At 38.6% G+C, this 24,326-nt stretch overlaps 1 protein-coding gene across 1 annotated transcript in view; it reads right to left on the reverse strand.

Annotated features, from left to right (window-relative positions):
* ABCA13 (ATP binding cassette subfamily A member 13) overlaps positions 1–24,326 on the reverse strand; it is a 155,000-nt gene that overhangs the window by 128,549 nt on the left and 2,125 nt on the right. Inside the window, exons 2-11 of the mRNA XM_054164325.1 lie at positions 23,212–23,305; positions 21,391–21,514; positions 20,186–20,188; positions 16,357–16,508; positions 15,490–15,518; positions 13,855–14,018; positions 10,379–10,494; positions 7,901–8,034; positions 6,126–6,290; positions 4,514–4,716 (exon numbers count right to left, since the gene is read on the reverse strand). Of these exons, the coding sequence (XP_054020300.1) occupies positions 4,514–4,716; positions 6,126–6,290; positions 7,901–8,034; positions 10,379–10,494; positions 13,855–14,018; positions 15,490–15,518; positions 16,357–16,508; positions 20,186–20,188; positions 21,391–21,514; positions 23,212–23,305 (1,184 nt within the window). The remainder of the gene's footprint in view (positions 1–4,513; positions 4,717–6,125; positions 6,291–7,900; positions 8,035–10,378; positions 10,495–13,854; positions 14,019–15,489; positions 15,519–16,356; positions 16,509–20,185; positions 20,189–21,390; positions 21,515–23,211; positions 23,306–24,326) is intronic.

Genomic DNA, 24,326 nt, shown 5'->3' on the forward strand with positions numbered 1-24,326 from the left:
GAAATTAGTGAAAGATAAACTCATCTGAGATTTTGGCCTGCTTCTTAAACTTGCAGGATTGATGAAATTTAAACCCAACATAAGATGGAATCAAGAAGGAATCTTTCAAACCTTCTCAATTTTTTCTAGAAACTACAGCAACCTGTAGCATGTCTAAAATATCACATCTACCCAAGAGACTCCACAGAACCACTTGTGCCCTGCCCCAAACACATTTCAATAATTTTAAATAATAAATAAACCATTTATTAACAGAAAACACTAAGTAGTACACTACAACTTCTGCTAATTTATTTGTTTCTTTTTTAATTGCAATAGAAGTAAGGCACTGCAAGCTTTAAACATGAAAAAAATCAGAAATACTTACAGATTCCTTTAGTGACTGGAGCTGGTTACTTAGTTTGAAGGTCACCCCTGAGCCATTGCCGAGACACAGATATACTGCTAAAACATCAGTGTCATCTGAGCTCTGTGGAAGTCTCAGGGTCTTTTCAAACATTGTAAGCACGTCATTGCATATATAGGAAGCATTGTTCATCAACATCTAAAATTTCATTAATACACTGTCACTTTAAAAATGAACTCAGGGTGAGGGAGCAGATTTAATTCATACTCCATATTAATTCTCACAATGAAATGTCAAAAGATAAAAACGTACAAAGCAAAGCTGGACTAAAAATATTGCTGAATAAAAAGTCGAACATTACTTCAGTAAGTACTTTTTATCACCCAACATAAGCCTCCAAAATTTTATGCAAATCAGTATACAAACATTAAGTAACAACATACCTGTTTTAGCTCCACAAAGAGCTTTCTGATGTCTAGATGAATTAATCCATCTCTTTTTTCCAGGCTACGTAAAGTTTCTGTAAAATATTTCCCAAACACACCCCAGAAAGAAAATACTTAGTATACAGAGTAATTCAGGGACAGTAAAGTAGGAAGCATCCTTCAGGGAAATAAAATTGTGCACTATATGATGTAGAAATGCAGCAGTTACAGAGATATAAATATTCCACATAGTTTTAGATGACATCCTTGCTCAAAGCACTCTATCATTTTGCCCAAAATATGTAGATAGTTGCACACTGCACTTCCAAGGAGCAAAGACTGCTTCTCTCCTGCACCACCACTGAAAAAGGCTTACTAAGACGAGATAAAAAGAGATCTGTCATTTCACACCAGCAAAAGCATGAGCTATCTCCTTCCACAGTTTATATCAGAATAACTCTAACTACTTCAGGGAGCTTTTTTGATTTTCAGGGAAGGAAAATGAAGTCTTGCGTGGGCTTCCATCTATGAATGCTGTAAATCAATCCGGGCACATTCCATATGTAACTGTTGATTTAGGCATCAAATTATCCTGAAATGTGGAAAAGTGGCTGAATTCCTTAAGCTCCCAAGCAAAATTAATCTCATCCTTTTCAAATAGAAACCACAAATATGTTACCAGGTCATGTAAGGGAGTTGCCAAATCAAGCAGCCCTCCACATGTGAGGCTGCCATAGATCTGTGCACATGGCTGGCCACACAAATCAACATGAACCAACACATGCAGCACTTGCACACCCACAAATGGCCATTCACAGATGGACTCAAAATACCTAGTCTGGATGAGGGGATAGAGTCCATCATCAGTAAATTTGCAGATGACACCAAGCTAGGGACAGGTGTTGATCTGTTAGAGGGTAGGAGAGCTCTGCAGAGGGACCTTGACAAGCTGGACAGATGGGCAGAGTCCAAGGGCATGAGATTTAACACATCTAAGTGCCGGGTTCTGCACATTGGCCATGGCAACCCCATGCAGTGCTACAGGCTGGGGTCAGAGTGACTGGAGAGCGGCCAGACAGAAAGGGACCTGGGGCTACTGGTTGATAGTAGGCTGAACATGAGCCATCAGTGTGCCCAGGTGGCAAGAAGGCCAATGGCATCCTGGTCTGTAACAGGACTAGTGTGGCCAGCAGGAGCAGGGAAGTCATTGTAGCCCTGTACTCAGCGCTGGTTAGGCCACACCTTGAGTACTGTGTCCAGTTCTGGGCCTCCCAGTTTAGGAAAGATGTTGAGTTGCTGGAACGTGTCCAGAGAAGGGCAACAAAACTCGTGAGGGGTTTGAAGCACAAGCCCTGTGAAGAGAGGCTGAGGGAGCTGGGGTTGCTTAACCTGGAGAAGAGGAGGCTCAGGGGAGACCTTATTGCCATCTACAACTACCTGAAGGGAGGTTGTAGCCAGGTGTGGGTTGGCTTCTTCTCCCAGACAACCAGCACCAGAACAAGAGGACACAGCCTCAAGCTGTACCAGGGAAGGTTTAGGCTGGATGATAGGAAGAAGTTCTTCATAGAAAGAGTGATTGGCCATTGGAATGGGCTGCCCAGGGAGGTGGTGGCGTCACCATCATTGGAAGTGTTTGAAAAGAGACTGGATGAGGCACTTAGTGTCATGGTTTAGTTGATTAGATGGTGTTGGATGATAGGTTGGACTCGATCTCAAAGGTCTTTTCCAACCTGGTTAATTCTATTTTATTCTACTCTATTTTGCTTTACTTGCAATGACAGGCCAGAAAAGTCAAACTACATCTAAATCTAAAACCAAGACTTGTTCACACATGCAACTGATGGCATCACAAAATTCCCAGGCAGCGATAATTTTAATTTTTATGAAAGAGGCTCTTTTTGTTGAGTTAAATCTTTAAACAACAGGCACGGCAGCATAAAATATCAAATAGTGTGACATACATTACAGAACCCAAATACCTTCCTAGAAGTAGAATGTTACACATTTCTCATGTTATTATGTGGAAGTCATTTGATTACTAGTTACCACCATGCAGCTTATTACCTTCAGTGAAGTGTAAATACTGTCCTATTACATTCCTTATAGCTCCATCTACCAGAATCAATCTCTTTGTAACAGGCCACTGAGGTATACGCTGAAGAACAGCCTGCATTCTCTCCAGATGAAGGATTCTGCAATCAAAAGAGGTAGAGCATAGAAACGTTGTGTACTACAAACAAGAAGGTAGAGTTGCTGAAAAAAAATATGGGATTTGTTCATTTGTTTGTTTGTAGCCACTATATTGAATAGCTTGCAGCTGCTTACAACAGCAGCAGTATTGCAGTATGCTTTTATAAATAAATTAAAAATTACAACATGTACCACCAAATTAATGATGTTTGACTGCAGTCTCTCTTAACAGTAGATAATGGATTTTATTTTTCAGATTCATCCTCAGATGTTAATTTGAAGAGCATGGATTATATCTCCTTCAATGAAGGACAATTTTTGACATGAAAAAGTAGAGCTACTACAATCAATGCCAAAGTTAGGCAAATATTCTATCTTCAAGAAGCAATGTAAGTTATTCACTGTGCAGTTAGTAAGAGAAGTATCAGTTCCTGTGCTCTAATATAAGCTTTTCATAAGGCTCTGACATCTCTGACAAACAGTAACTCACTTCATCTACAACTTTTACATGCTGTACAGAACCTTCCTGATCATATATGTCAGGTTTGGTTTGGGCTTTTGTGGGGTTTTTTTGTTGTTGCTTTGGGGTGGGTTTTTTTAATGAATAGCAAAATAGAGCTCTTAAACCACTTTGTTTTGTATAAATCACCCAGAATATTTGTCTACATTTTATTTTTAGATGTATGCTGTAAATCAGAACACTTGAAATTAAAGCACAATCTTTAAAAGCTTGTAGTTGCACTTGTCTTGAACTGGGAATTGAATGCATTTCCAAAGTTGCAACAAAAAGGGGGTTTACTACATTAGCAACCAATTGCTAAAAGAATAACTCTACTGTACAAGAAGATTTGGATAGCTTCAACAAAACAAATAATTCTGAATAAGTATATAAGCTATAAATTCTGTATTCATAATAGCTGCTTACATTTGCATGAAGTGATAAGCCAGATGAGAAATGTGAAACTCTAAGAAAAGTTCAAAAACTTTAAAAGAAATCTTAGTCTCAGAGTGCCCTAGATAAGATTCCAATGTACATGTACATAGACATAGAGTGACATTATCATTCTGTTTTCTATAGTAGGCTTCTGTTCCAAGATCTCCTGCGCAAACCTACATAAGTAAGACTTACCACAAAAAATCCAAGAGATTTCAGCTGCACTAGACTTGCTGTACATGATCCTAATAGCATGCATCCATAAGAAACATTACTGAGTCACAGTAATTATATATGGGAATTAGACTTTATTTGTAGAACAAGATGAAGAATTCAGGACCTAGTTCAACATGCTTAATTATACACAGCTGCTGATTGCTATGAGTCCTGATCATGTACTCAGGTCCTCTGCTGAATCACAAGTAGCTAGTCCAAAGCACAGATTTAATTTGTTTCTCAGAATGTGCACGTCAGCACAGTCATTTGACTCTATACAAGGTTTTGAATTACAGAATGAAAAACAAAACACAAGAGAGATGAAAATCAGAAATCAAATGTGATGTGAAAATAAATACTCAGGTTGCCAAGTCAAATTGCAGTAAGAAAAGTTTAACTTACAGATCACGCGATGCAGTATATCCTTCTGAAAAGTAGGCATCTGATTTCTCATTCAGTTGCTGGATCAGGGTATTTATCTCTGAATAAGTTTTCCCAGTTACCCTGGCATCTAGAAACTGAGATATCAAACCAGCTATGATTCTTTCAAGTTCCAAAAGAAGTTTCTGAGAGAGCTTGCTGCTGTTGCACCATTGCTCAAATACCTAGGAGATTAAATGCAAAACAGAACAAATTAGAGAATCAAAGCTTACTTATTTAGAAAATACATACAATTTGTATGCCTTTAAATAAAAACCCATAATTAACAAAGGTAGCAAAATTTCTCCCTATGTGTCCAGAGAGAAATGAATGGCCTCACAAAGATTGATTTTCAGTACAATTTGGACTGACCTGCAGACTGACAATATAGCATGCTACATCACACAGAGAACACCCCACCCTGTGCTGTCCTTCCCTCACAAGCCAAGAAAGGTGGAAAGATGGCTGGAGACTGAAATGAGCCTTCACAGGCAATTACTCAGGCTTTCATTCTCTTACAAGTCTTCTGCCTGTGCTACCAACATGATAGAAGGTAGCAGCCTTGACATTTTGGGGGTCCAATTGGGCTGCATGCTCCCATTGTGCAACCTAAAATCAAGGCCTGCCCAAGTTACTGACTGCTCTCCTTCCTTCCACCATTATTTTTTTTTAATGCTAAGTGATTATAACAGATTTTTACTCTAACAGATGTCCTGTTCACCAATCCCAGTAGGCAGCAGCTTACATTACCTCAAGTTGCCATCATAAGGCTGTCAGGTCTTACAAAGAGTTTTAAATCCATAGCTGAAATTATTGCTGGATTTTCCTATAGCTACAACAGCAATTAGTGTATTAATTTGGGTAATCACATTTGATTTTTACTTCATGTCATCACACAACTGTGAAACTTTTATCAAAAGAGAAATCAAAGGCTATATTTTTGAGGAAATGCACATTAAGCTCCACACAGGTTCTTTAGATGATACTGCAAACAGTTCCGGAGTAGATTGATACACAGCTGATATTTTTTAGGAAAAATAATACCATATTTAATTGGAAAACCAGCCAGAATTAAGGCATCTAGACAAGTGTTTTCCTTAGGACCATGTGAATGGTTTATCCCCTTCTCCATCCAACTACATCATAGAGATTGTGTGCAAGCTCTTGTGCCAGACCATAATTTTAAGATGCTCTACAGGAGTACTGCTATACTCTAATCCCCTTCAACATTTATATACTCTATCAGCAGAGGCACGTAGTCTGCTTTTAGTTTTGCCCAAAATTCAGGCTCAGATGGAATAAATGGGTCTTCCTTCTGTCAGGCCTCTGCAGAGCAACATATTTCACTATATACCCTATTATATTTCAAAACTGTATTTGAGTTAATGAGAAAATCTGATTAAGTGGACACAAGGTGATAGACTATGCTTCTACTGTAACAATTCTTTGTAAGGATTAGTTTGTCTTATTAGCAAGATGAAGACAGTTCATGGCAATAACATTTAATAGAGAACTCAGATCTTTCAATTGACTTACTGTTGACAGCCTTCATACAAAAAATAGGAATTTAATCTGCTGAAGTCTTAAAGTGTACCTGTGCATAGAGTCTGATCTTGCTGACAGCTTGAACAAGATACAGTTTGGCCTCATGCCGTGCAGTAATACAGTCCTCTTCATTATTCTCTTTATTTGCTTCATCTTCTGAAACACTTGACAGAGCAGAGCACACAAACTGCTCCAGTGTCTCTTCTGTGGGAATCTGGCAGAGACATAAAATATTTATGAGTATCTCAAGAGAGCTGCTGAGTATTATCTTTGCTATCAACTTACTTATCCGGGGTAGGGGGTGGGGGAAGATATCACATGGTGAAAACAAAAGCTGTTTAATCCAGCCTCATACTCAGGGTCATGTACTTCAAAGTAGTCTGCATAGATAATGCTGTATAACATACCAGTGGTTCCATTATGAGATCCATACAGCAGGCAGAATGATGAGACTTGCATAAACAAGGACTTTTCCCTGTGAGGCTACACCAGCGTTGCTACTTCTATAGTTATTTGCAAGCTAGCACTGAACTAACTTGGCAGTGACACAGTACACCTACACTAGAATAATGATATCAGAGCAATTATACAAATTAATGATGTAAAAAGTATTCAATAATACCTTTCAAGCAATGATTACATGCAGCAAAGTGGTTTTAAATTTAAGTTGGTAGGTTTCATCAATGTGGCAATGAGGTCAGATCTCTTTCCTCACAGTCTGGCTTCTAAATCCACATTGAAAGATTATTTCAAATCATATGAACATTATTAAAGCATACAAAACTAATTTACCTTATTTTAGTTCTTCCTATTGATGGCTTTCTGAGATACTTCACATCCTAACTTCTTTGAGCTGTGACTAGAAAATTTATTAAAAGTTTTTCAAATGTTTTGCCACCAAATGAGCTGGGACATTAGATACAGAATTGAAGTGGTCAGAGCACTGTCTTTCCCCTCATGCTTTCTGAGTGACCTAACACAAGTGCACAAGTGAGTTGTCGGGGATTCCACAGCCAACCATAGCTACCAGGCTGCAGTTGAATTTGGCTCGTGACTGGCAATCACTTATAATTCATTAAAAGGTCGTTCAAAAAATAGACATCTTTAATAATGTACCCATTTGTGTAAATCAGTTATTTTTATAAAGAGCTCTTCCAGCATACAACTCTAGGCTGTAGCCAGCAAAGAACAAACTTGTTTCAGATAAATACTACCATCTTCTATTAAAAAATGTGGACTTCAGTAGAAACTCAAAAGATGTTTCAAGTTTTCTGTTGTTCAAATCAGACCACTTCTGATAAATTTTCTTCAAAATTTGACACATCAACAGTACATTTCAATAACTCCATTGAGACAACTCATCAGTCAAGCATATGAATATCAAGACTGCACAAATGAGAAGGAATCTTGATACGGCATGATTTATGTACAGAAGAGAGAGGCATTCTTTTTCCAGCAAGCCAACAAAAAATGCCACCAGCCAAATTAATCCAGGCAGTTTAAAATCTAGATTTCAATTTAAAAGCTTAGTGGAGCAAATCTGAAAATTCTCTACAGGATTGGATAATAAACTCAAAACTTTGCCATATTTAATAGTGACTTCAGAGAAACACCTATTTAGCATTTTCATGCACAGAAATTTCAGCTAAATCTAAATACATTTATTTTGATGAGAATGAAGCCAGGATATTTAGCAGTTTTGTAGCTGCTTCTTCACAAATCAAAGATATGACTGTATCTTATGTAAGGCATGAATAATGATTTCAGGGCACAAATGAAAATAAAGGTGAAATAGTGGGATACTGAAATTTTCAAGTGATTTACCTTCGTTAATTGTGCTGTATAATTAAGCAGTTTCTCAACATGAAGGTGACCAAAATCAAACCTGGATGTAAGTTCTGCTCTCACAGCATGTGGATTCCACAAAACATCTCCAAGAGAAAGATTATACTGGAAACCTGAAAGAAAAAGAATCTTCTGTTTATATCATTCCTGCTTTTTATTCATGTTGTTTCTTGGCAATTCATATTTTTTACGAGATTGTAGCATGATGTTCTCAGCTGACCATGGGCTTTGTTGGGATAAAATAGATGATTGCATTAGTGATATAGCAAGGTTAGTTAATCATAGAATCAGGGTTGAAATGTAAAGAATTTGTTCCTAACATCCATTCTAAATCTATTCTTCTCTATCTTGAAGACATTGCCCCTTGTTCTATCACTACAGGCCTTTGTAAACAGTCTCTCTCCATCCTTCTTGTAGACACCTTTCAGGTACTGGAAGGTTGTTATTAGGTGACCCTGGAGCCTTCTCAAGGCTGAACAACCCCAGATCCCTCAGCCTATACTAGGAGCAGAGATGTTCCGACCCCCTGATCATTTTCTTGACCCTCTAGACCCACTCCATCAGGTCTATGGTATTCTAATGGTATCTGACAGTTGATAGTATGACAATGGTGATATGTCCTTGAAGAGTGGTTGCCAGCAAACCCAGCAGGGTGCCATTCTGAACTGTGTGTCTAGTTCTGCACCATAGAGAGGACAACCAGGTGATCAGGCATGTTAGCCCAGTTAGCATGGGTTTATGAAAGGCAGGTCTGACCTGATGAACCTGATACCCTTCTATGACAAGATGACCTGTCTGGTGGGTTAGGGAAAGGCTGTGGATGTTGTTTACCTGGACTTCCATAAGATCTTTTACACAGTTTCTCATGACATTCTCATAAAAATACTGGAGCGGGTATAGAGAAGGGCTACTAAGCTGGTGAAGGACCTGAAGAACAGGTCCTGTGAGAGCAGCTGAGGGAACTGGGGTTGTTCAGCCTACAAAGGAGGCTGAGGGGAGACATTATTGCTCTCTACAATCACCTGAAAGGAGGTTGTAAAGGGGTAGGCACTGGTTTCTTCTCACAAGTAACTAATGATATAATGAGAGGGAATGACCTCAGCCTGTGTCAGGAAAGGTTTAGACCAGACATTAGAAAAAACTTTTTTTCACAGAAAGGGTTGTCAGGGACTGGAACAGACTGCCCGGGAAGGTGGTTGAATCACCATCTCTGAAATGTTTAAAAGCCATGTGGATCTGGAGAAGAGAAGGATCAGGGGTGACCTCATTGCCCTCTACAACTACCTGAAAGGTGGTTGTAGACAGGAAGGGGTTGGTCTCTTCTCCCAGGCAACCAGCACCAGAACAAGAGGACACAGTCTCAAGCTGTGCCAGGGGAGGTTTAAACTCGAAGTGAGGAGAAAGTTCTTCACTGAGCGAGTCATTCGTCATTGGAATGGGCTGCCCAGGGAGGTGGTGGAGTCACCATCCCTGGAGGTGTTCAAGAGGAGATTGGACGTGGCACTTGGTGCCATGGTCTGGTCGTGAGGTCTGTCGAGACAGGTTGGACTTGATGATCCTTGGGGTCTCTTCCAACCTTAGTTATACTGTGATACTGTGATCTGGTGCTTGAGGACATGGTATAGTGACAGACTTGGTGGAGTGGGCAAAATGTCTGGATGTGAGGATCTCAGATGTCCTTTCCAGCATGGATGATTCTGTAATTTCCTGATTTTTCTAATGTATGTGAGTACAAGGGGTGGATATGCATTGTTGCACCAGAAAACCCAGGAAATTCAAGTTCACCCCCTGTGCAAGAGCTCCAGCATAACACCTTTGTACCAATTCAGTTTTTCTTTTGATAGGTGAAGTGGGATTCAGACTGTATATAGTTCTTAACCTGGTTTGCCATGCAGAGCAGACAGTCGCACCCAGGATCTAATTGTGTGTCATCAGACAGTTTGCAAAGAAAACCTGTTCCTGACCTTTTCTTGAAGAGTTGTCCTGGGGCCAGCCTGCCTTCTACAATTAAATTAATCTGCTGTCTTTAAGCTGCAGATGGGGAAATGTAACCCTTCAGCTGACAGCAGAATTTATGATAACAGAAAAAAATCAATGGGGCCAGCCATAATGCTTAACATACACGTCCAAACCAAGAGGCTATGTTTCTATTAAATGGAAGAAACTGTCCTTTGTCTCTCAAAAATTTACTACTAAAAGATCATTCTAAATACAACAGTTAGATCCAAGTGCTTTGCTCATCAAATAGTTTCCAGAATCTGTTGAAATTTAGTTACAAGTATTTTTTCAAAGATCAATAAATAAATGGGTTAGTACTACAGCACTGTAATGCAGTTATTCCACCTATTAAGTTAGGAATTTAGCAAAAGCTCAGTTATTTAGAAAAAGCTGCAATCTGCAATCTTATGTTCCCAGAATGCTTATGAGGTACATCAAAGAAAATCCAAAATTGCTTACCTTCTAAGCTCCTATCCTGTCCTGATGAAACACTTAAATTCAGTGCTGTTTTCACAACTTCATAGAAACTTTGGCCCAATGGCATCATACCAAAATTCTTCAGTTCTGCTACAGTACTGAAAGTGAAAAATAAAAGGAGAACTCAAGCTCTCTATACACCCAGAAAAAGTAAAAAGGCTTGGCAGAAAAAAACATTCAAGTAAGTTTTAAAATTATTTTTTTTTATTGTAGAAAATGTGCTGGTTTATCAAATCAGACTTCTCATGGGAAAAACAATAAACTGAGAGAGAGAGAGAGAGAAAGAGTTAAAAGCAAGAGTAAAAATAAGAGCAGAAACACTATAAGCATTTTCCCAGTTATTTCTGCAATGAGGCAGGAGGGACATAGATTATTTATATTTTACTTCAACTCAACCTGGAAATAGAAGAACCTTTAAAGCAACAGAATATTTATTCTCACAACAAATTAAACAAAGGACATTACAGAGCACACTGATAACAATATATATCAAATTTCTTACAAGACCCAGTCTCACTCACCTTAGCTGTGAAACAAGCTTTTTTGCTCATGTGGCTGTTACTTACTACTTCTTGTTAATGTCAAATGTACCTCTTATTTCCTATAGAGTATTCCTTCATTATTATGCAAATAAGAATCCAGGTTTGTTAGGGTGGATCTGCTGTTTCCACCATATATAAAAGGAAGAAAAAAAATCAAACAAAAACAACCAGGGGAGAAAAGCCAACAAAACCTAATACTATTTAACTTTGCTAAGGAGGTGTGAAATGTCTCTGTTAATTACATCTCTGTTTGCTGGGAGACACAACAAACATGGTTGCATCCCAGGAGGTGGGAGAAACTCTAAATTTAGGCTAAGTTCTGCTTGAAATGGGAACTCTAGAATCATGTTAGCAATATGAAGCTAGTCAAGAAGTAAGCATTGACTTTAATAGTGTGTCTTCCAAATTGCATTAATTATGGCAAATTTGGCCATTAAAGTGCACCAAAAGCCTTAAAAAAGCCCAAACCCCAAATGTAAATGTCTGAGTCTCCTCTTATTAATTACTTGTGGGTTTACTCCAACTAGCAGGCAAGCAACAAGGCAACAGCTTATTCACTCCTTTCTCCCACAGGACAGGAAGAAAATAAAAGGGGGGTGAGAAGACTCATGGATCAAAATAAAGACCGTTTAACAGCTGAAGCAAAAGCTGTGCACAAAAGTGAAATGAAACAAGGAATTTATTCACTGCTTCCCATCAACAGGCAGGTGCCCAGTCACTTCCTGGAAAGCAGGGTCTCAGTATGTAATACAGCTGTATGGGCAAACAAACACCATAACCATGAACATTCTCCCTTTTTGTCCCTTCTCACTCTTACCTGTTGCTCAGGGCAAAGAAATCATTGCTGAGATTATATTAACTGTTTAACAACTTGACCCAGCACAGCAGCCAGTGTCTTTCTTTACCCCTGATGAAGAATAACCATAAACTTATGATCAAGTTCCTGTTTTGTCTTGTAAACAGATGGAGTTTGCTAACCTTTCAGAAAATACTTCTGCTTTGTGGGTGCAAGCACGATAAGCACAGATAATAGAGCTTTGCATGTTAATAGCTCAGGGAGCAATCTGAAATGAGGTTACAAGTCACTCAGACATAAAGAGGAAAAAATTCAGAAAAAAAAAAAATAATGAATCAAGCCTCAACACAGGTGCAATCCACATACTGTAATCAAAAAAGGACTTATTTCCCAAATTCACCAAAAAAATACGCCTTCATAGCTTTTTATTTTAGGGGAAAGACAGTAGGATGCTAAAGGGTGACACAAACGGGCACAGTAATTTTCTGTTCAAAGACTTTAGGCCCCTGTCTCCCCATGGGTTAAGGCTGCTGAAGTTCATGGCCAGTTTTGCACAGGTAGCCAGGTTTGGTGGCTGTGCTGTACCTACACTGATCCATTCCTAAAAATTCTGTTGTCTTACTGAAAATGTCTGTAGATACTCGTCTTAGTCTGGGCTTTTGATACCATGCCTTCAAATGTCCTTTACCTGAGGCAGAAAGCTTTCATATGAGTTTTTTCTAACGGATTCATTTCTTGCAAAAGGCTTGATAAACAAAAAGTAGTAATTTTCATGATACTGACCAAGTGCTGCATACATACTAACTTGATTGGAATTCAAACTATTACATTTACATGCAAATATTCTGTTTTTCAAAGACTCCCTAAAGCATGTTCATAGCATCATAGAATTGTTTTGATTGGAAAAGGCCTCTAAGATCATCAAGTCCAACTGTTAACCCAGAACTGACTAGTCACCGATAATCCATGCCCCTCAGTACCACATCTGCATGTCTTTTAAATATCTCCAGGGATGACAACTCCACCACTTCCCAGGGCAGCCTGTTCCAGTGGTTGATAATCCTTTCCTTGAAAAAATCTTTCCTAATCCAACTTAAATCTCCCCTGGCACAACTTGAGGTTGTTTCCTCCTGTCCTGTCACTTGTTACTTGGGAGAAAAGACTGACCACCACACCACTGCAAATTCCTTTCAGGTAGTTGTAGAGAGCAATGAGGGCTCCCCTCAGCCTCCTCCTCTTCAGAATAAACAATCCCAATTCATTCAGCTGCTCCTGATAAGACTTTTCTCTAGACTGTTCACCAGCTCTGTTTTTCTTCTCTGGGCATGTTCCAGCAACTCAAAGTCCTTCCTTTAGTGAGGGGTCCAAAACTGTACACAGTATTTCAGGTGTGGCCTCACCAGTGCCAAGTACAGGGGCACAATCCCTACTCCTGCTGGCCACGCTATACTCAATACAGGCCAGGATGCTATTTGCCTTCTTGGGCACAATGTCAATCAAAACCCCCGGGTCCTTTTCTGTCAGGCAGCTTTCCAGCCACTCCCAGGTCTGTAGCATTGCATGGAGCTCTCGTGATCCAAGTGTAGACCTGGCACTTGGCCTTGTTGAACCTTGTACAATTCACCTTTGCTCATTGATCCAGCCTCTCCGGATCCCTCCATAGAGCTTCCCTACCTTCAAGCAAATCAACACTCCTGCCTAACTTGGCATAGTCTGCAAACTTAATGAGAGCACACTCAATCCCCTGGTCCAGATTACTGATAAAGTCACTAAAGAGAACTGTCCCCAGCACTGAGCTCTGGGAAGATGTTGAATGTTACAAAGTTCAAAGACATATCATGTGACAGGCTAATTTCAGTCATTACTAATATAAAGATACTTCTCAGAGACTCCTAGGCAATTTCTGCTGAGTTTAACAGAGATGAAAAATAAAGGCATTTTGAAAACTAAGAAGGGGTGAAAATTCCTACTGTACCTTTAGAAAAGCAGAATCTGGTAAACAAACAAACTATTCAGCCTCTTTACACTGATAAGAATGCTTATCTTAGTAAGTAGTGAGAAGACCAAAAATTGTATGTAAAATATTAAAAGATCACTTTCAAGAATATAAAAGTACTTACTTTTCAATAACTTTTAGAAACTGTGCTATGGCAACTAACTCGTCTTCTGTGTAAAAGCTGCTCAATTCAAGATGAGGGAGTGAACGTAGAAGGCTCCAGAGGTATGGTTGCTTGTATAGGCTTTCTGCCCTAGAAATAATTTCCTCCACTTCATTCAAATCCATCTTTGTGAAGAGAACACACTTCCATTAGCAGAAAAAAAATGTCAGATGCCTGTTTTTACCCTACTCCTGCCCTCTTGAATTTTAAACCATTTAAAACTTGCTTTTTTTTTAATTGATAAGATACTTTGATCTATAGTAATTTTCCACATCATTTTGGTGGCACTTTGAACTTAATGCCAGCTTTGTTTCAGGTGTGTTTCTCTGCAGTGATGGAAAACAAAGCTGGTAGAAAAGTTAAGTATCTCTTTCTCCTCAGAAGTGTAAGTCTTTCCCTAAGAGAAGGATGACCTTTGTGATAACAAACCCAAGTCTCTCTTTAGCTCTGCAACAAATTTCTAAATCTAGGATATAAAGACCAGGTGTCTGCTAGAGATGTGTCATCCTTGCCTCAGAGCTCCTTGAGGGGTTTGGGGGGAATCAAGTAATAATTTTATACATATATATATATATATAAACCTTATAAATCTATATATATACACATATAAAGTAGATAAAGTATATATATATAGTTATATAGACTACTTTCAGCTAAATATTTTCTTAATGCTGATAAATATACTTCTTCTATTTTATATTCCATTCCTGAAATTAAATTTCATATTGCTTCAGCTCCTTTGTATGGAATATCTCATGAGTAATTTTTAAATGTTACTACAAAAATGCCATCTAATATGAAGTTATAAATTTGGAATCCAGTTTTCTTGAAGTAGCAGCTACAACAAATCAATATGGAGAAAATTAATTCTGAAATATTTTTAAAGTAAAACCAGTGAACTGCAAAATTAACAAAACTGACAGTAACAGAGATCCACTGTTGTGCCCATTCAGCCAGCTCAGTTTTGTTGAGATTGTAAGGGTGAAAGTATTACAGAAAGCACGTGGACCAAATTATTTTCACATATACTTACAAAGAGATTCTGGAAGGAATTATGCTGTGTCTTGCAAGTCTGTGTTTCTTCACCCCCACTTGAGTCTGCTTGCCATACAAAGTAATCTCACCAATGCAAGAGCCTCATCTTTTCAATATCATTTCAGTCCTTTTTTTTTTTAATTTTGAGTTGGGTTTGGGGGTTTTGGGTTGCTTTTTGCTTTGAGGGGGTTTGGGGTTTGTTGGTTGGCTCGGGTTTTTTTTATAGTAACTGCACATTAAGATAAGTGTTCCATGCAAGACAATTTGTAATAAGGTTTTTTTATATAGCTACACATGATCTGGCAGATGCACCTTTAAATGTCCTGTAAAGAACAACTAATCTTCAAAAAGCTGATTTAAAGACTACTTTGAATCAGTAACCTAAAAAATCACTGAACTTCTATCAAGTTTTCAAGACATCATTTAGTCATTGAACAGCACACAGGGGTTTTTTTAAGACAGTTTACTAAAACTTGATAGGATACACATTTCTTACTATTATAATAAAGTTACCTCGAAATCCAGAACTGTAAGTTAGAAATAGACTGTAAAAATACTTACTGTAAGAAATGTGGTGATGTTGTGGAGCCCTGTAAAATCAAATATTTTCCTTTACAGAAAATCATTATTAGCTTCAGAAGAAGCAGTCTTATACACAATAGCAAGTAGTGTACAAAGGGCATTTCAACAGAAGTAAAGGAATGATAAATAACACCACAGAAAGACAGAGATCCACTTGATTTTCTGTGCTTTCCAATACTTTTACTATTAGTGCAAAAACATTTTAAAGGAAGTTACTTACCATTTACTTTTCAGTATAACAAAATCATCACAACACCACCTAGGTCTCTAACAGCCAAACATGAAAATTACTGTTACGCTTGAATCTTTCTTCTTGAACCCTTAGCCAGGAAGGCAGGGTAATTAATTAAATATCCACATGCCACAGCAGCAAGGCTGAGTAGCATTGGTGGGAACAGAGCAGAACCACCAGACCTTTTTGTTTCTAGTCTCACTCTTTTAGCAAAAGACTGACTTGCTTGCCTAAAGACCAACAGGCTACTGAGATTTTCCATCCCTATGGAAAACAGAAAAAACTGGGGAGAAAGACTTAAATTTTGGTAAGGTGTTTTTTGCATGTATGTTAGACCAATTATGCACTCAGATTATTAATCCTTACCTTTAAACCTTGCCCCACACAGTATTTTTTTAACTATCAAGTAGTAAAACAAAGACATATATGTAGAAAGCTAAACTTTTTTCTCTGATAGTTTTATGACAGCCACACTATTAGTAATTGCAAAAGTTTCTTTTCTCAGACCACCTAAAATTTTAGTTTGTTCTTTTAAGATAAGAGTATTTCTTTGCTCTGTGGTTATCACTAACCAATAGACAAAGCAATTCATTATTAGAAAGAGCACATCTTACCTGATAACTTTGAGTTTTCCTCCCATAGCTTTTCTAAACTCATAGTTTTCTCTGTAGTCTCAATGAATCCTTTTGAAAGTTCTTCTATATCTTTCATGAAGTCTAGATCAGGACCTGTGAATCTCTGTGGCTCACTTTGGATGCCTGCAGTACTTTTTCACAGAAATAAATAGGGAGGTAATAAGGCTAAGACATTACAAACTCGAAGCAAGCATCTGAAAAATGTGTGTATGTTCACAGCAATAACCTGTTTCTGTGAGTTTTACAACTATTATGCATTTACACAACCTTTCTTTAGTTCATCTCATTAGCATCAAAGTTGTAGCACTGACTCTTAAATTTGGAAGAGATGGGAATGAAAAGCTACTGAGTTGGAGCTGCTCACCTATGCCAGCAAGCCAGTTCTGGCAGCAGCCAAAGACAGACATATACAGAGATGTCTTGGATGTTTCTGAACACACTCAACTTTTCTCCCTGTTTTATCCTAAGTGCAGGTGATGGTTCTTTGACACTCTGTACCCTGAAGTTCAACCTTTCTTATTGCATCTAGAGTAACATGCATGAACCAGAATGGGTAAGTTGGTCAATGTCACTAGATGAAATATAGGTAAATCATACACTGATTCCAGACCACATGTTCCTCTTCTGCTTGAAAAGCAAGAAGAATGGTGCTTCTGGTTACATATTTTTTGCAAATAAAGTGTCTATTGTTAAGAAAACCTATACAGTTTGTATTTGGGATATGACAACTTGAGTTTTTTCAGGTATGTGCACCCAAATGCATGTTTCCAGCTAAAACCAGGACAAACCTATAAAAATAGCATCTTGTTATCACAACTGATTTTCCCCAATGTTAGCGTACGGCTAACCGCTGGTACATCTCTCTATTATCTTTATCATACTACCACCTGGTGGCTACTCCGTAGCACAACAATTTTCCAACAAACTTCCACAATGAAATTAGAAGTCCACCATCTAAACATCTCTTTACAGGACAAAAATACTTAATAACCTAAGACATCATAAATAATGGAATAATCATCTTTAGCCTATTACTAGGCAGTTTCATTCTCTTTAAACCTATAGGAAGTTCAAGTTACCTTACAGGGAAATCCTGCATAGAAAAATACTGCTGGTTTTTTATTAGAAGCACAAGCCCCACTCAAGCCCCACTTACCAAAATATAATCAACAGCTACATTCTTTTCTTGTCAAACGTGTATATGAATACCAGTTTTCAACACAATTCTTACTTATTGGTAAAGAAAACCCTAATAAGATAGATTCACAAACCGAAGCAAAAATATAAACCGCTGTTTTCAGAATCATTTCTCATTTCACTCCCTCCCTGATCTTCATTTCATGGAGGAAGTTCTTCACCATGAGAGTGGTGAAGCCCTGGAATGGGTTGTCCAGGGAGGTGGTTGAGGCCCTGTCCCTGGAGGTGTTTAAGACCAGGCTGGATGAGGCTCTTGCCAGCCTGATCCGGTGTGGGGTGTCCTTGCCCATGGCAGGGGCGCTGGAACTAGATGATCCTTGTGGTCCCTTCCAACCCTGACTGATACTATGATACTATTTGTTCAGACACCCACAGAGCTGTCTGCAACTTAAGAAGAAGATTAGAGGAAAATTTAATCTTGAAACAATCAAGTTCTAAGTTGTTTCAGTGCAGATTATTTTGATCCCAACTTGGCCAACAGCCAGTAGGATTTTGCAAACTTTACTGGATTAGAGTCAGAACAATTCCCTGCAACATTTTTTTTCTTTTAAATGGAGTTTTTAAAAGCAGGTTTCTGTTGTTTATTAGGTGGCTTTTAGTGTAATTAACAGCTGCACTTTAGCTGTTGCTCTTGAAAACTAAATTTCAATATTGCTAACACTTCTACTGCCTGAAATTTGAAACAGCTAGAAACACCTGTATTTGGGGAAGAACAGGAACACTAACTACATACTGAAAACTTTAAGTGTGAACAAGTGGCCAGAGCTTGACCAGAATACCCGCAACCTCATTGGTTAAAACACAAATCCAGTGAGAACTAACAATACTCTATCTCAGTTTCCACAGGATTTTCCACAGATTTTTGTTTTTCTTTAGAAAATACTTCCTGAACTTTAAACTGCTAACTATACTCACAAACCAGGTCACTTAAAATAATCACAAGTATTCAGAGAAGTGGAGCATAACAGCAGTATTGTAGCCCATGTTGTTTTCCCTCCAAACTGGACATAGGCCTTGCAACTCCATGTACATTTCTCTTTGGTTTAGAAGCATGGCAACCAATAATTCCTTGGGCAATAAAGACTTGGGCTGCTGGTGTTGCCCAGACATGTGTGGGAGGCATTATCACACCTGGGTAAGCAGCAGGTGGTCCCAAAAGATGTGGTGGATTTCTGTCTTCATGTGTAAATTTGCAAGGGGCAAAGTGACTTCCTTGCTTTGTTACTATTTTGTATATAAGATGCTTATGTCCTAGAAGGTTTCTTACCTTCTTGATATCACCTTGCTAGCAGCCCATCCTGTTCAGGATCATGATAAACTTGATGTCTCATCTCTGTGTGTGGACTGAACTTCACACACTAGGTGAGAAGTCCATTTTTGGGATAACAAAAAGAGCACAGAAAAAGTGCCTTTTGCCATGGGAGCACCTAAATATACCTCTTAGATGTCTCCTTACTCCTCTGCTTTGATATACTGCTGGGTGTAACTGGCTAGGGAATCACATTGAAGAGTTGCAAGCCAGCAGCTTTTGCAGTGTCTGATAGAGAGGAGCAAGGAGCAAAACCTCAGTTACTGAAAGACTGATGTTTTTTAAGGCATCAAAGGAAGCGGCAGATTTTGCTGCAAATCAAAGTTAATGACGTAGTTGTAGTCTTCACCAGGCTAATGTCAACATGTTAGAGGCTGTTAATGGAGCCTATTGCATGAGGAGATGAAGCCAAATCTGCGAAGGCATGGCCTGCACCAGGATGACTCAACCCATGGCTCAGCCCCCGCTCATGGGGCAGCCCTGCTTAGGCTCCTAACTCATATAAAAATTATTTGGGTCATTTACAGTTTTGTTCAACGGAAGCAATAGAATTAATTTTTCCTTAAGCAAACAATTATTACATCAAACTGTTAGCAGCAATGTGGTACATATTGTGTAAACAAATGGGTTAAGTGTCCATGCAAACTATGCACAATATTTAGTTTCTCTTAATAAATACAGTATTGTTGATGGGGAAGAAAAAAAAAAGTCTCTGAAAATGGTTATAAAGAATCACCTATGGTTTCATATAAATCCTCAAAGGGAAGATAATTAGTATTACCCATCCTATGCCACCCCTCCACTCCAGTTAACACAGGAACATTGTAGGATTCAGTTATGTTTGTCTTATCAAACTGACAGTCTGTATTCCTAAGGCTGTTGGCAGCCAACAAAAGTCAGAGCTGCCCTGAGACTGATTTAATTTACGCTGATGGACCTGCTGGAACAGACTGACCTCATAATGAACCCTACCTTTTTACCCCTTTTCCTTACTTAGTCTATATGCTTCTCAGTGTGGCCTATCGAGTGTATAAATATGCATGTATGCAATGCATTGTATTTTTCAATCGAAGACCTGAAAGCCAGTGAATAATTTTCCCAATTCTTAAGTAGGTCTAAGGCTGCCTCCAGGAAATTCTTTCCTGCTTTTCTTTTAAGCTGAAATATCATTTGGGCAGTCGAGTTAAAACAGCGTAAATAATCATGCAGAGCAGTCAATATAGTTCATAGCTTCCAGAGGTTTAACATGCATAGATGGCATATGGAGGAGTGATATAAATAAAAACTAAGCTTTTAGGAAACAATCTCTAGAAGACCATTGTAACTCTATAGCCCAGTAATACAGTATTACCACTGCAAATAACAGGCTACAGGCTTTGTACTGAGTTTATAAAACCATGGCACAGAGGTTTGCCAACTTTGCTTTGGCTGAAGTTGTCTTAATGTGCCTGCAGGGTTTTTTTTGACCTGATGGTTATGTTAACTTCTTTTTTTTTTTTTTTTTTTTTTGGACAGAGCTCTGTGGTTATTTGCTTTACTTTCATTAGTCACTGTATAATGTCAAAGGGTAGTTAAGTTGCAAAACTATAGCCAGGCAAGGCCAGTTTGTAAGTATCAGAGAAAAAGAACAGGTACCTAACAGATGTAAAGGATGCCACATTCATTCAGATGTACCATATATATTCATATGTATCATAGAGAGGCAAACCAGTTGAGAACAAGCAAGGGCAGGAATATCACAGAATCATAGAATGGTTTGGGTTAGAAGGGACCTTAAAGAACATCCAGTTCCAACCATCCCCTGCCATGGGCAGGGACACCTCCCACTGAACAAGATTGCTCAAGGCCTTGTCCAGCCTGGCCTTGGACACTTCCAGGGAGGGGACATCCACAGCTATCCTGGGCAACCTGTTACAGTGTCTGATCACTTTCACTGTAAAGACTTTCTTCCTAATATCCAGTCTAAATCTACCCTCTTCCAGCTTAAAGCCATTACCCATCATCCTATCACTACAATCCCTTGTAAACAGTCCATCCCCCAGCTTTCTTGTAGGCCCCTTTCAGGTACTGGAAGGTTGCTATAATGTCCCTGGAGCCTTCTCTTCTGCAGGCTGAATAGCCCAAACTCTCACAGCCTGTCCTTGTAGGGCAGGTGCTCCAGCCCTCTGATCATCTTTGTGACTCTCCTCTGAAGCAGCTCTGACAATTCAGTGTTTTGGGGGAGGGCGGGGGATGGACAGAACTGGACACAGTACTCACAAGGTCTCTCTCCAATTTTCACCAAAAACAAATTTCAGTAGCTAGTAACAGCACGAAATGCCCAAGAAGGGAGAACAAAAATTAGGAAGAGTAATAACTAAGCCTTTTACATTCATAAGGACAAAGAAGGAAACTTTTAGCAGAGTAATGAAGTTCCTGTTCCACATGCCTACACAACAATAAGAACCTTTGCCATAAAAAAAGATGCAGTGTGATGCTGACAGCTCGGTCGGTTTTGTATAACTTACCGTAAGTGGGTGTCTTTCTGTGTTGAATAGCTAGTATTCTTGCATCTTGAGCCAACATTACAGAAAAGGGTCCGCAGGAAAGGATAAAGGCCCCGGCTTGGCAAATCCCGAGCTTCTAAGTAACCTAAATCCAAGCAGCAGCAGAATTAAAACAGTGATATAGCAGTTACAAACCTGTACCATCACATTGTGTTCCCATCGCCTAGAAAGTGGCTTTTTCACCTGCAAAACAATGAAGTTGTATTGATGACAGATGTCCCATTTCAGAACAACTAATTCACCACAGAAAATTAGTAACTTTTCTGTCAGACTGAGACAACAGGGTATAACATTTGGAAGCAGTCTTTGGAAAGCTGATTTTTACAGTAGTTACACCACTGCACCATCATGTGCTTTCTGCCTTTCTGCCCAAACTTATGACCTAGTTTAGAATATAGACTTCTTCACAAAACAATATTTCCTCTCTTCTCCCAGGCTTTTATGAGGTGAAGGAACTGGTATTCAGCAATGCCTGAATGTATATCCATCAAGACTGTCTAAACAGTAACTTTTCCATATCTCTGGAATTTATCTACATCTCTCCATAATTTTGAGAATTTAAACTTCAAAATACAAAGAAACATTTTGCATATTTTGAAGCTTAAGGAATAGCTATATGTTTCCCATTTAACTTCTCTGTTTAAAACACCTAAAATTGAGCAATACTTGATGGGTCACTCCCCTTTTCCTTTGAAAAAACTTCATTTGGCAACCATTATATCAAAATTAGGAGAATTAAATGAGGAGGAGATAAGAAAGCTAGCATTTGGGCTAGCACTCATACTGATATTTTAAAGTCCTAATTTTTGTTATATTCAAGTACCATCATGTTTGAGACATACCATTAGAAATGCACTGTTAGTCAAACCACCCTTCATTCCTCAGGAACTGTACCAATTTAAAAAATAATGAATTTGGAGTTGTGAAAGAAAGATGCCATTTGCAGATTAGTTCTTTTTACTTGGCACACTCCAGTTCACATTGTAAAACATTGTAAAAATTTCTCCAAGCACCTACACTGGATCACTTTCCAATAAAACCAAAACAGAGGAAGTACTCCAAGGGCACACTTACACATTGCATCAGCATGCATTGCACACTTCAGTTCAGACTAGCATTAATATAAAGCAAATGTATATATAGTGCAGGCTAGATTCTCTTCAGGTGTTTCAACCTACAGATCTACAACTGTTTTACCAAACTGGTTTCTAATATAGCTAAAGATGGTTTCTCCCCAGCTTCTGAGATCTGTGAATAACAGACTAATAAACTGAATACACTATAATACAATAAGTTTTGGGGTTTGGTTTTGGGTTTTTTAATGAAGTTAATATTTGACAAGGTAAAAGTAAAGGAACTTTTTAGGGTGGAGATTCTCATAATGAGTTTTGAGGTGTTGATAGAAATGGAAGAAAAGCCTTACAAAATATTTAGTCTAAATTCCGGGAAGTGGGTAGGGCTAAGGTTAATCTTGTCTGCTAATTACTACATAATTGTCTACCTCTGAACCAGTTACCTAAACTCTGTTACTCAGTAAAAAAGAAATAAGAACAACTAAAACCCAAGTAATCCACCTTACTTCACAGTAAACATCTAAAACTTGTAATTTTGTTCTGCCTAAATATGACTTGCTGACATCCACAGTTAAACAAGACTGAATTCCACTGTACAATTTTTTTCCATTGGTTCCATTACATTTAAGTCTCTCCTCCTAGGATATCTTCATAAATAATTCTACAAGCACAGGCAACCAAAACAGAACACAGGTGAGACAAAACATACAGTTTTCCTTGTATCTTGGAGGCTCCTGGAAGCGGATTGCAGCCAGAATCAGGAAAAGCACACATGGCCAGAGTATTTCAGTAAGAGACAGGATCTGAAAAGGGAAATCAAACCATGGTTAGTACAGGAAAACAGGATTTGGGAACAAATAATTAAAATTCATATACCTTTTAACAACAATCAAAACAAAAAACCAAAACCCCCAATATTAAATATGCTCTCTACAAGTATTTAAGGGGAAATAAGATAACTAAATGGAAATTATTAAGTAAAACTTCTATTTTAAATCTTTATAACTTTGCCAAACATGCTACTTTCAGAATACAAAAGTAGTTTTTACTTCCTCTGTTTATAGTGTTTGTAGATACTTCCCTCTGGTCAACACAATGACTCTAACAATGTGATGACAGTGACACCCAGTTTTTCCAGTCTCCTATGAAGCCAGCAGCCTTGAGCTAAGCTGGAAAGTGGTGCTCCTCCAACCTCTCCCAGGCAAGAGCTGAGGGTCCAAAAGATTCAGTTCCTCTGGTGGGGCCCCAGGTGATGCTTAGCAGAGCCATTAAGGTTTAGCAGAGCCCTGGCAACAGCCTTCCCTCTTTCATTTGTTCAGTCCCCTACCTATCACCTATGTTGCTGTGGAATGGCATCAACAGAAACAGGTGCAAAGAAAGGGCATTTGAAAGATGGCAGCCCTTGAACAGCTGCTTTACCCAGGCACTGCGGGAAATGGGTCTGAGAATTCATGCAATGTGTGTCACTTGTGCCTGGGAAGAATGGTGAATTTGGAAATGGAGCTTTAAGAACTGCCTGATAAAATCAGACAGCTTTGCAACCATTCACTGTTATTTTGTTTTTAATTTTTTTGCGCTGATGCAAAACAAAGGGCACTAGTCAGTAAGCAGCTTTCAGGGATGTTTATAGCTTTGACTATGTGGAAGAAAGGCATGGGAATTGTAAAGGAGGGAAGCAGAGGAAATACGACACTCGGTGAAGGGACAGATGAAAAGCAAGTATTACACCAGCATTTTCTCTCATGCATAATATTAATCCAAAATTTAAAACATACAGGTATTATATTATTTATTTTCAAAATATATTTTAAATAATTAATTTTT

The sequence above is a fragment of the Dryobates pubescens genome, chromosome 9, assembly GCF_014839835.1.
Source record: "Dryobates pubescens isolate bDryPub1 chromosome 9, bDryPub1.pri, whole genome shotgun sequence".
NCBI classification, from domain to species: Eukaryota; Metazoa; Chordata; class Aves; order Piciformes; family Picidae; genus Dryobates; species Dryobates pubescens.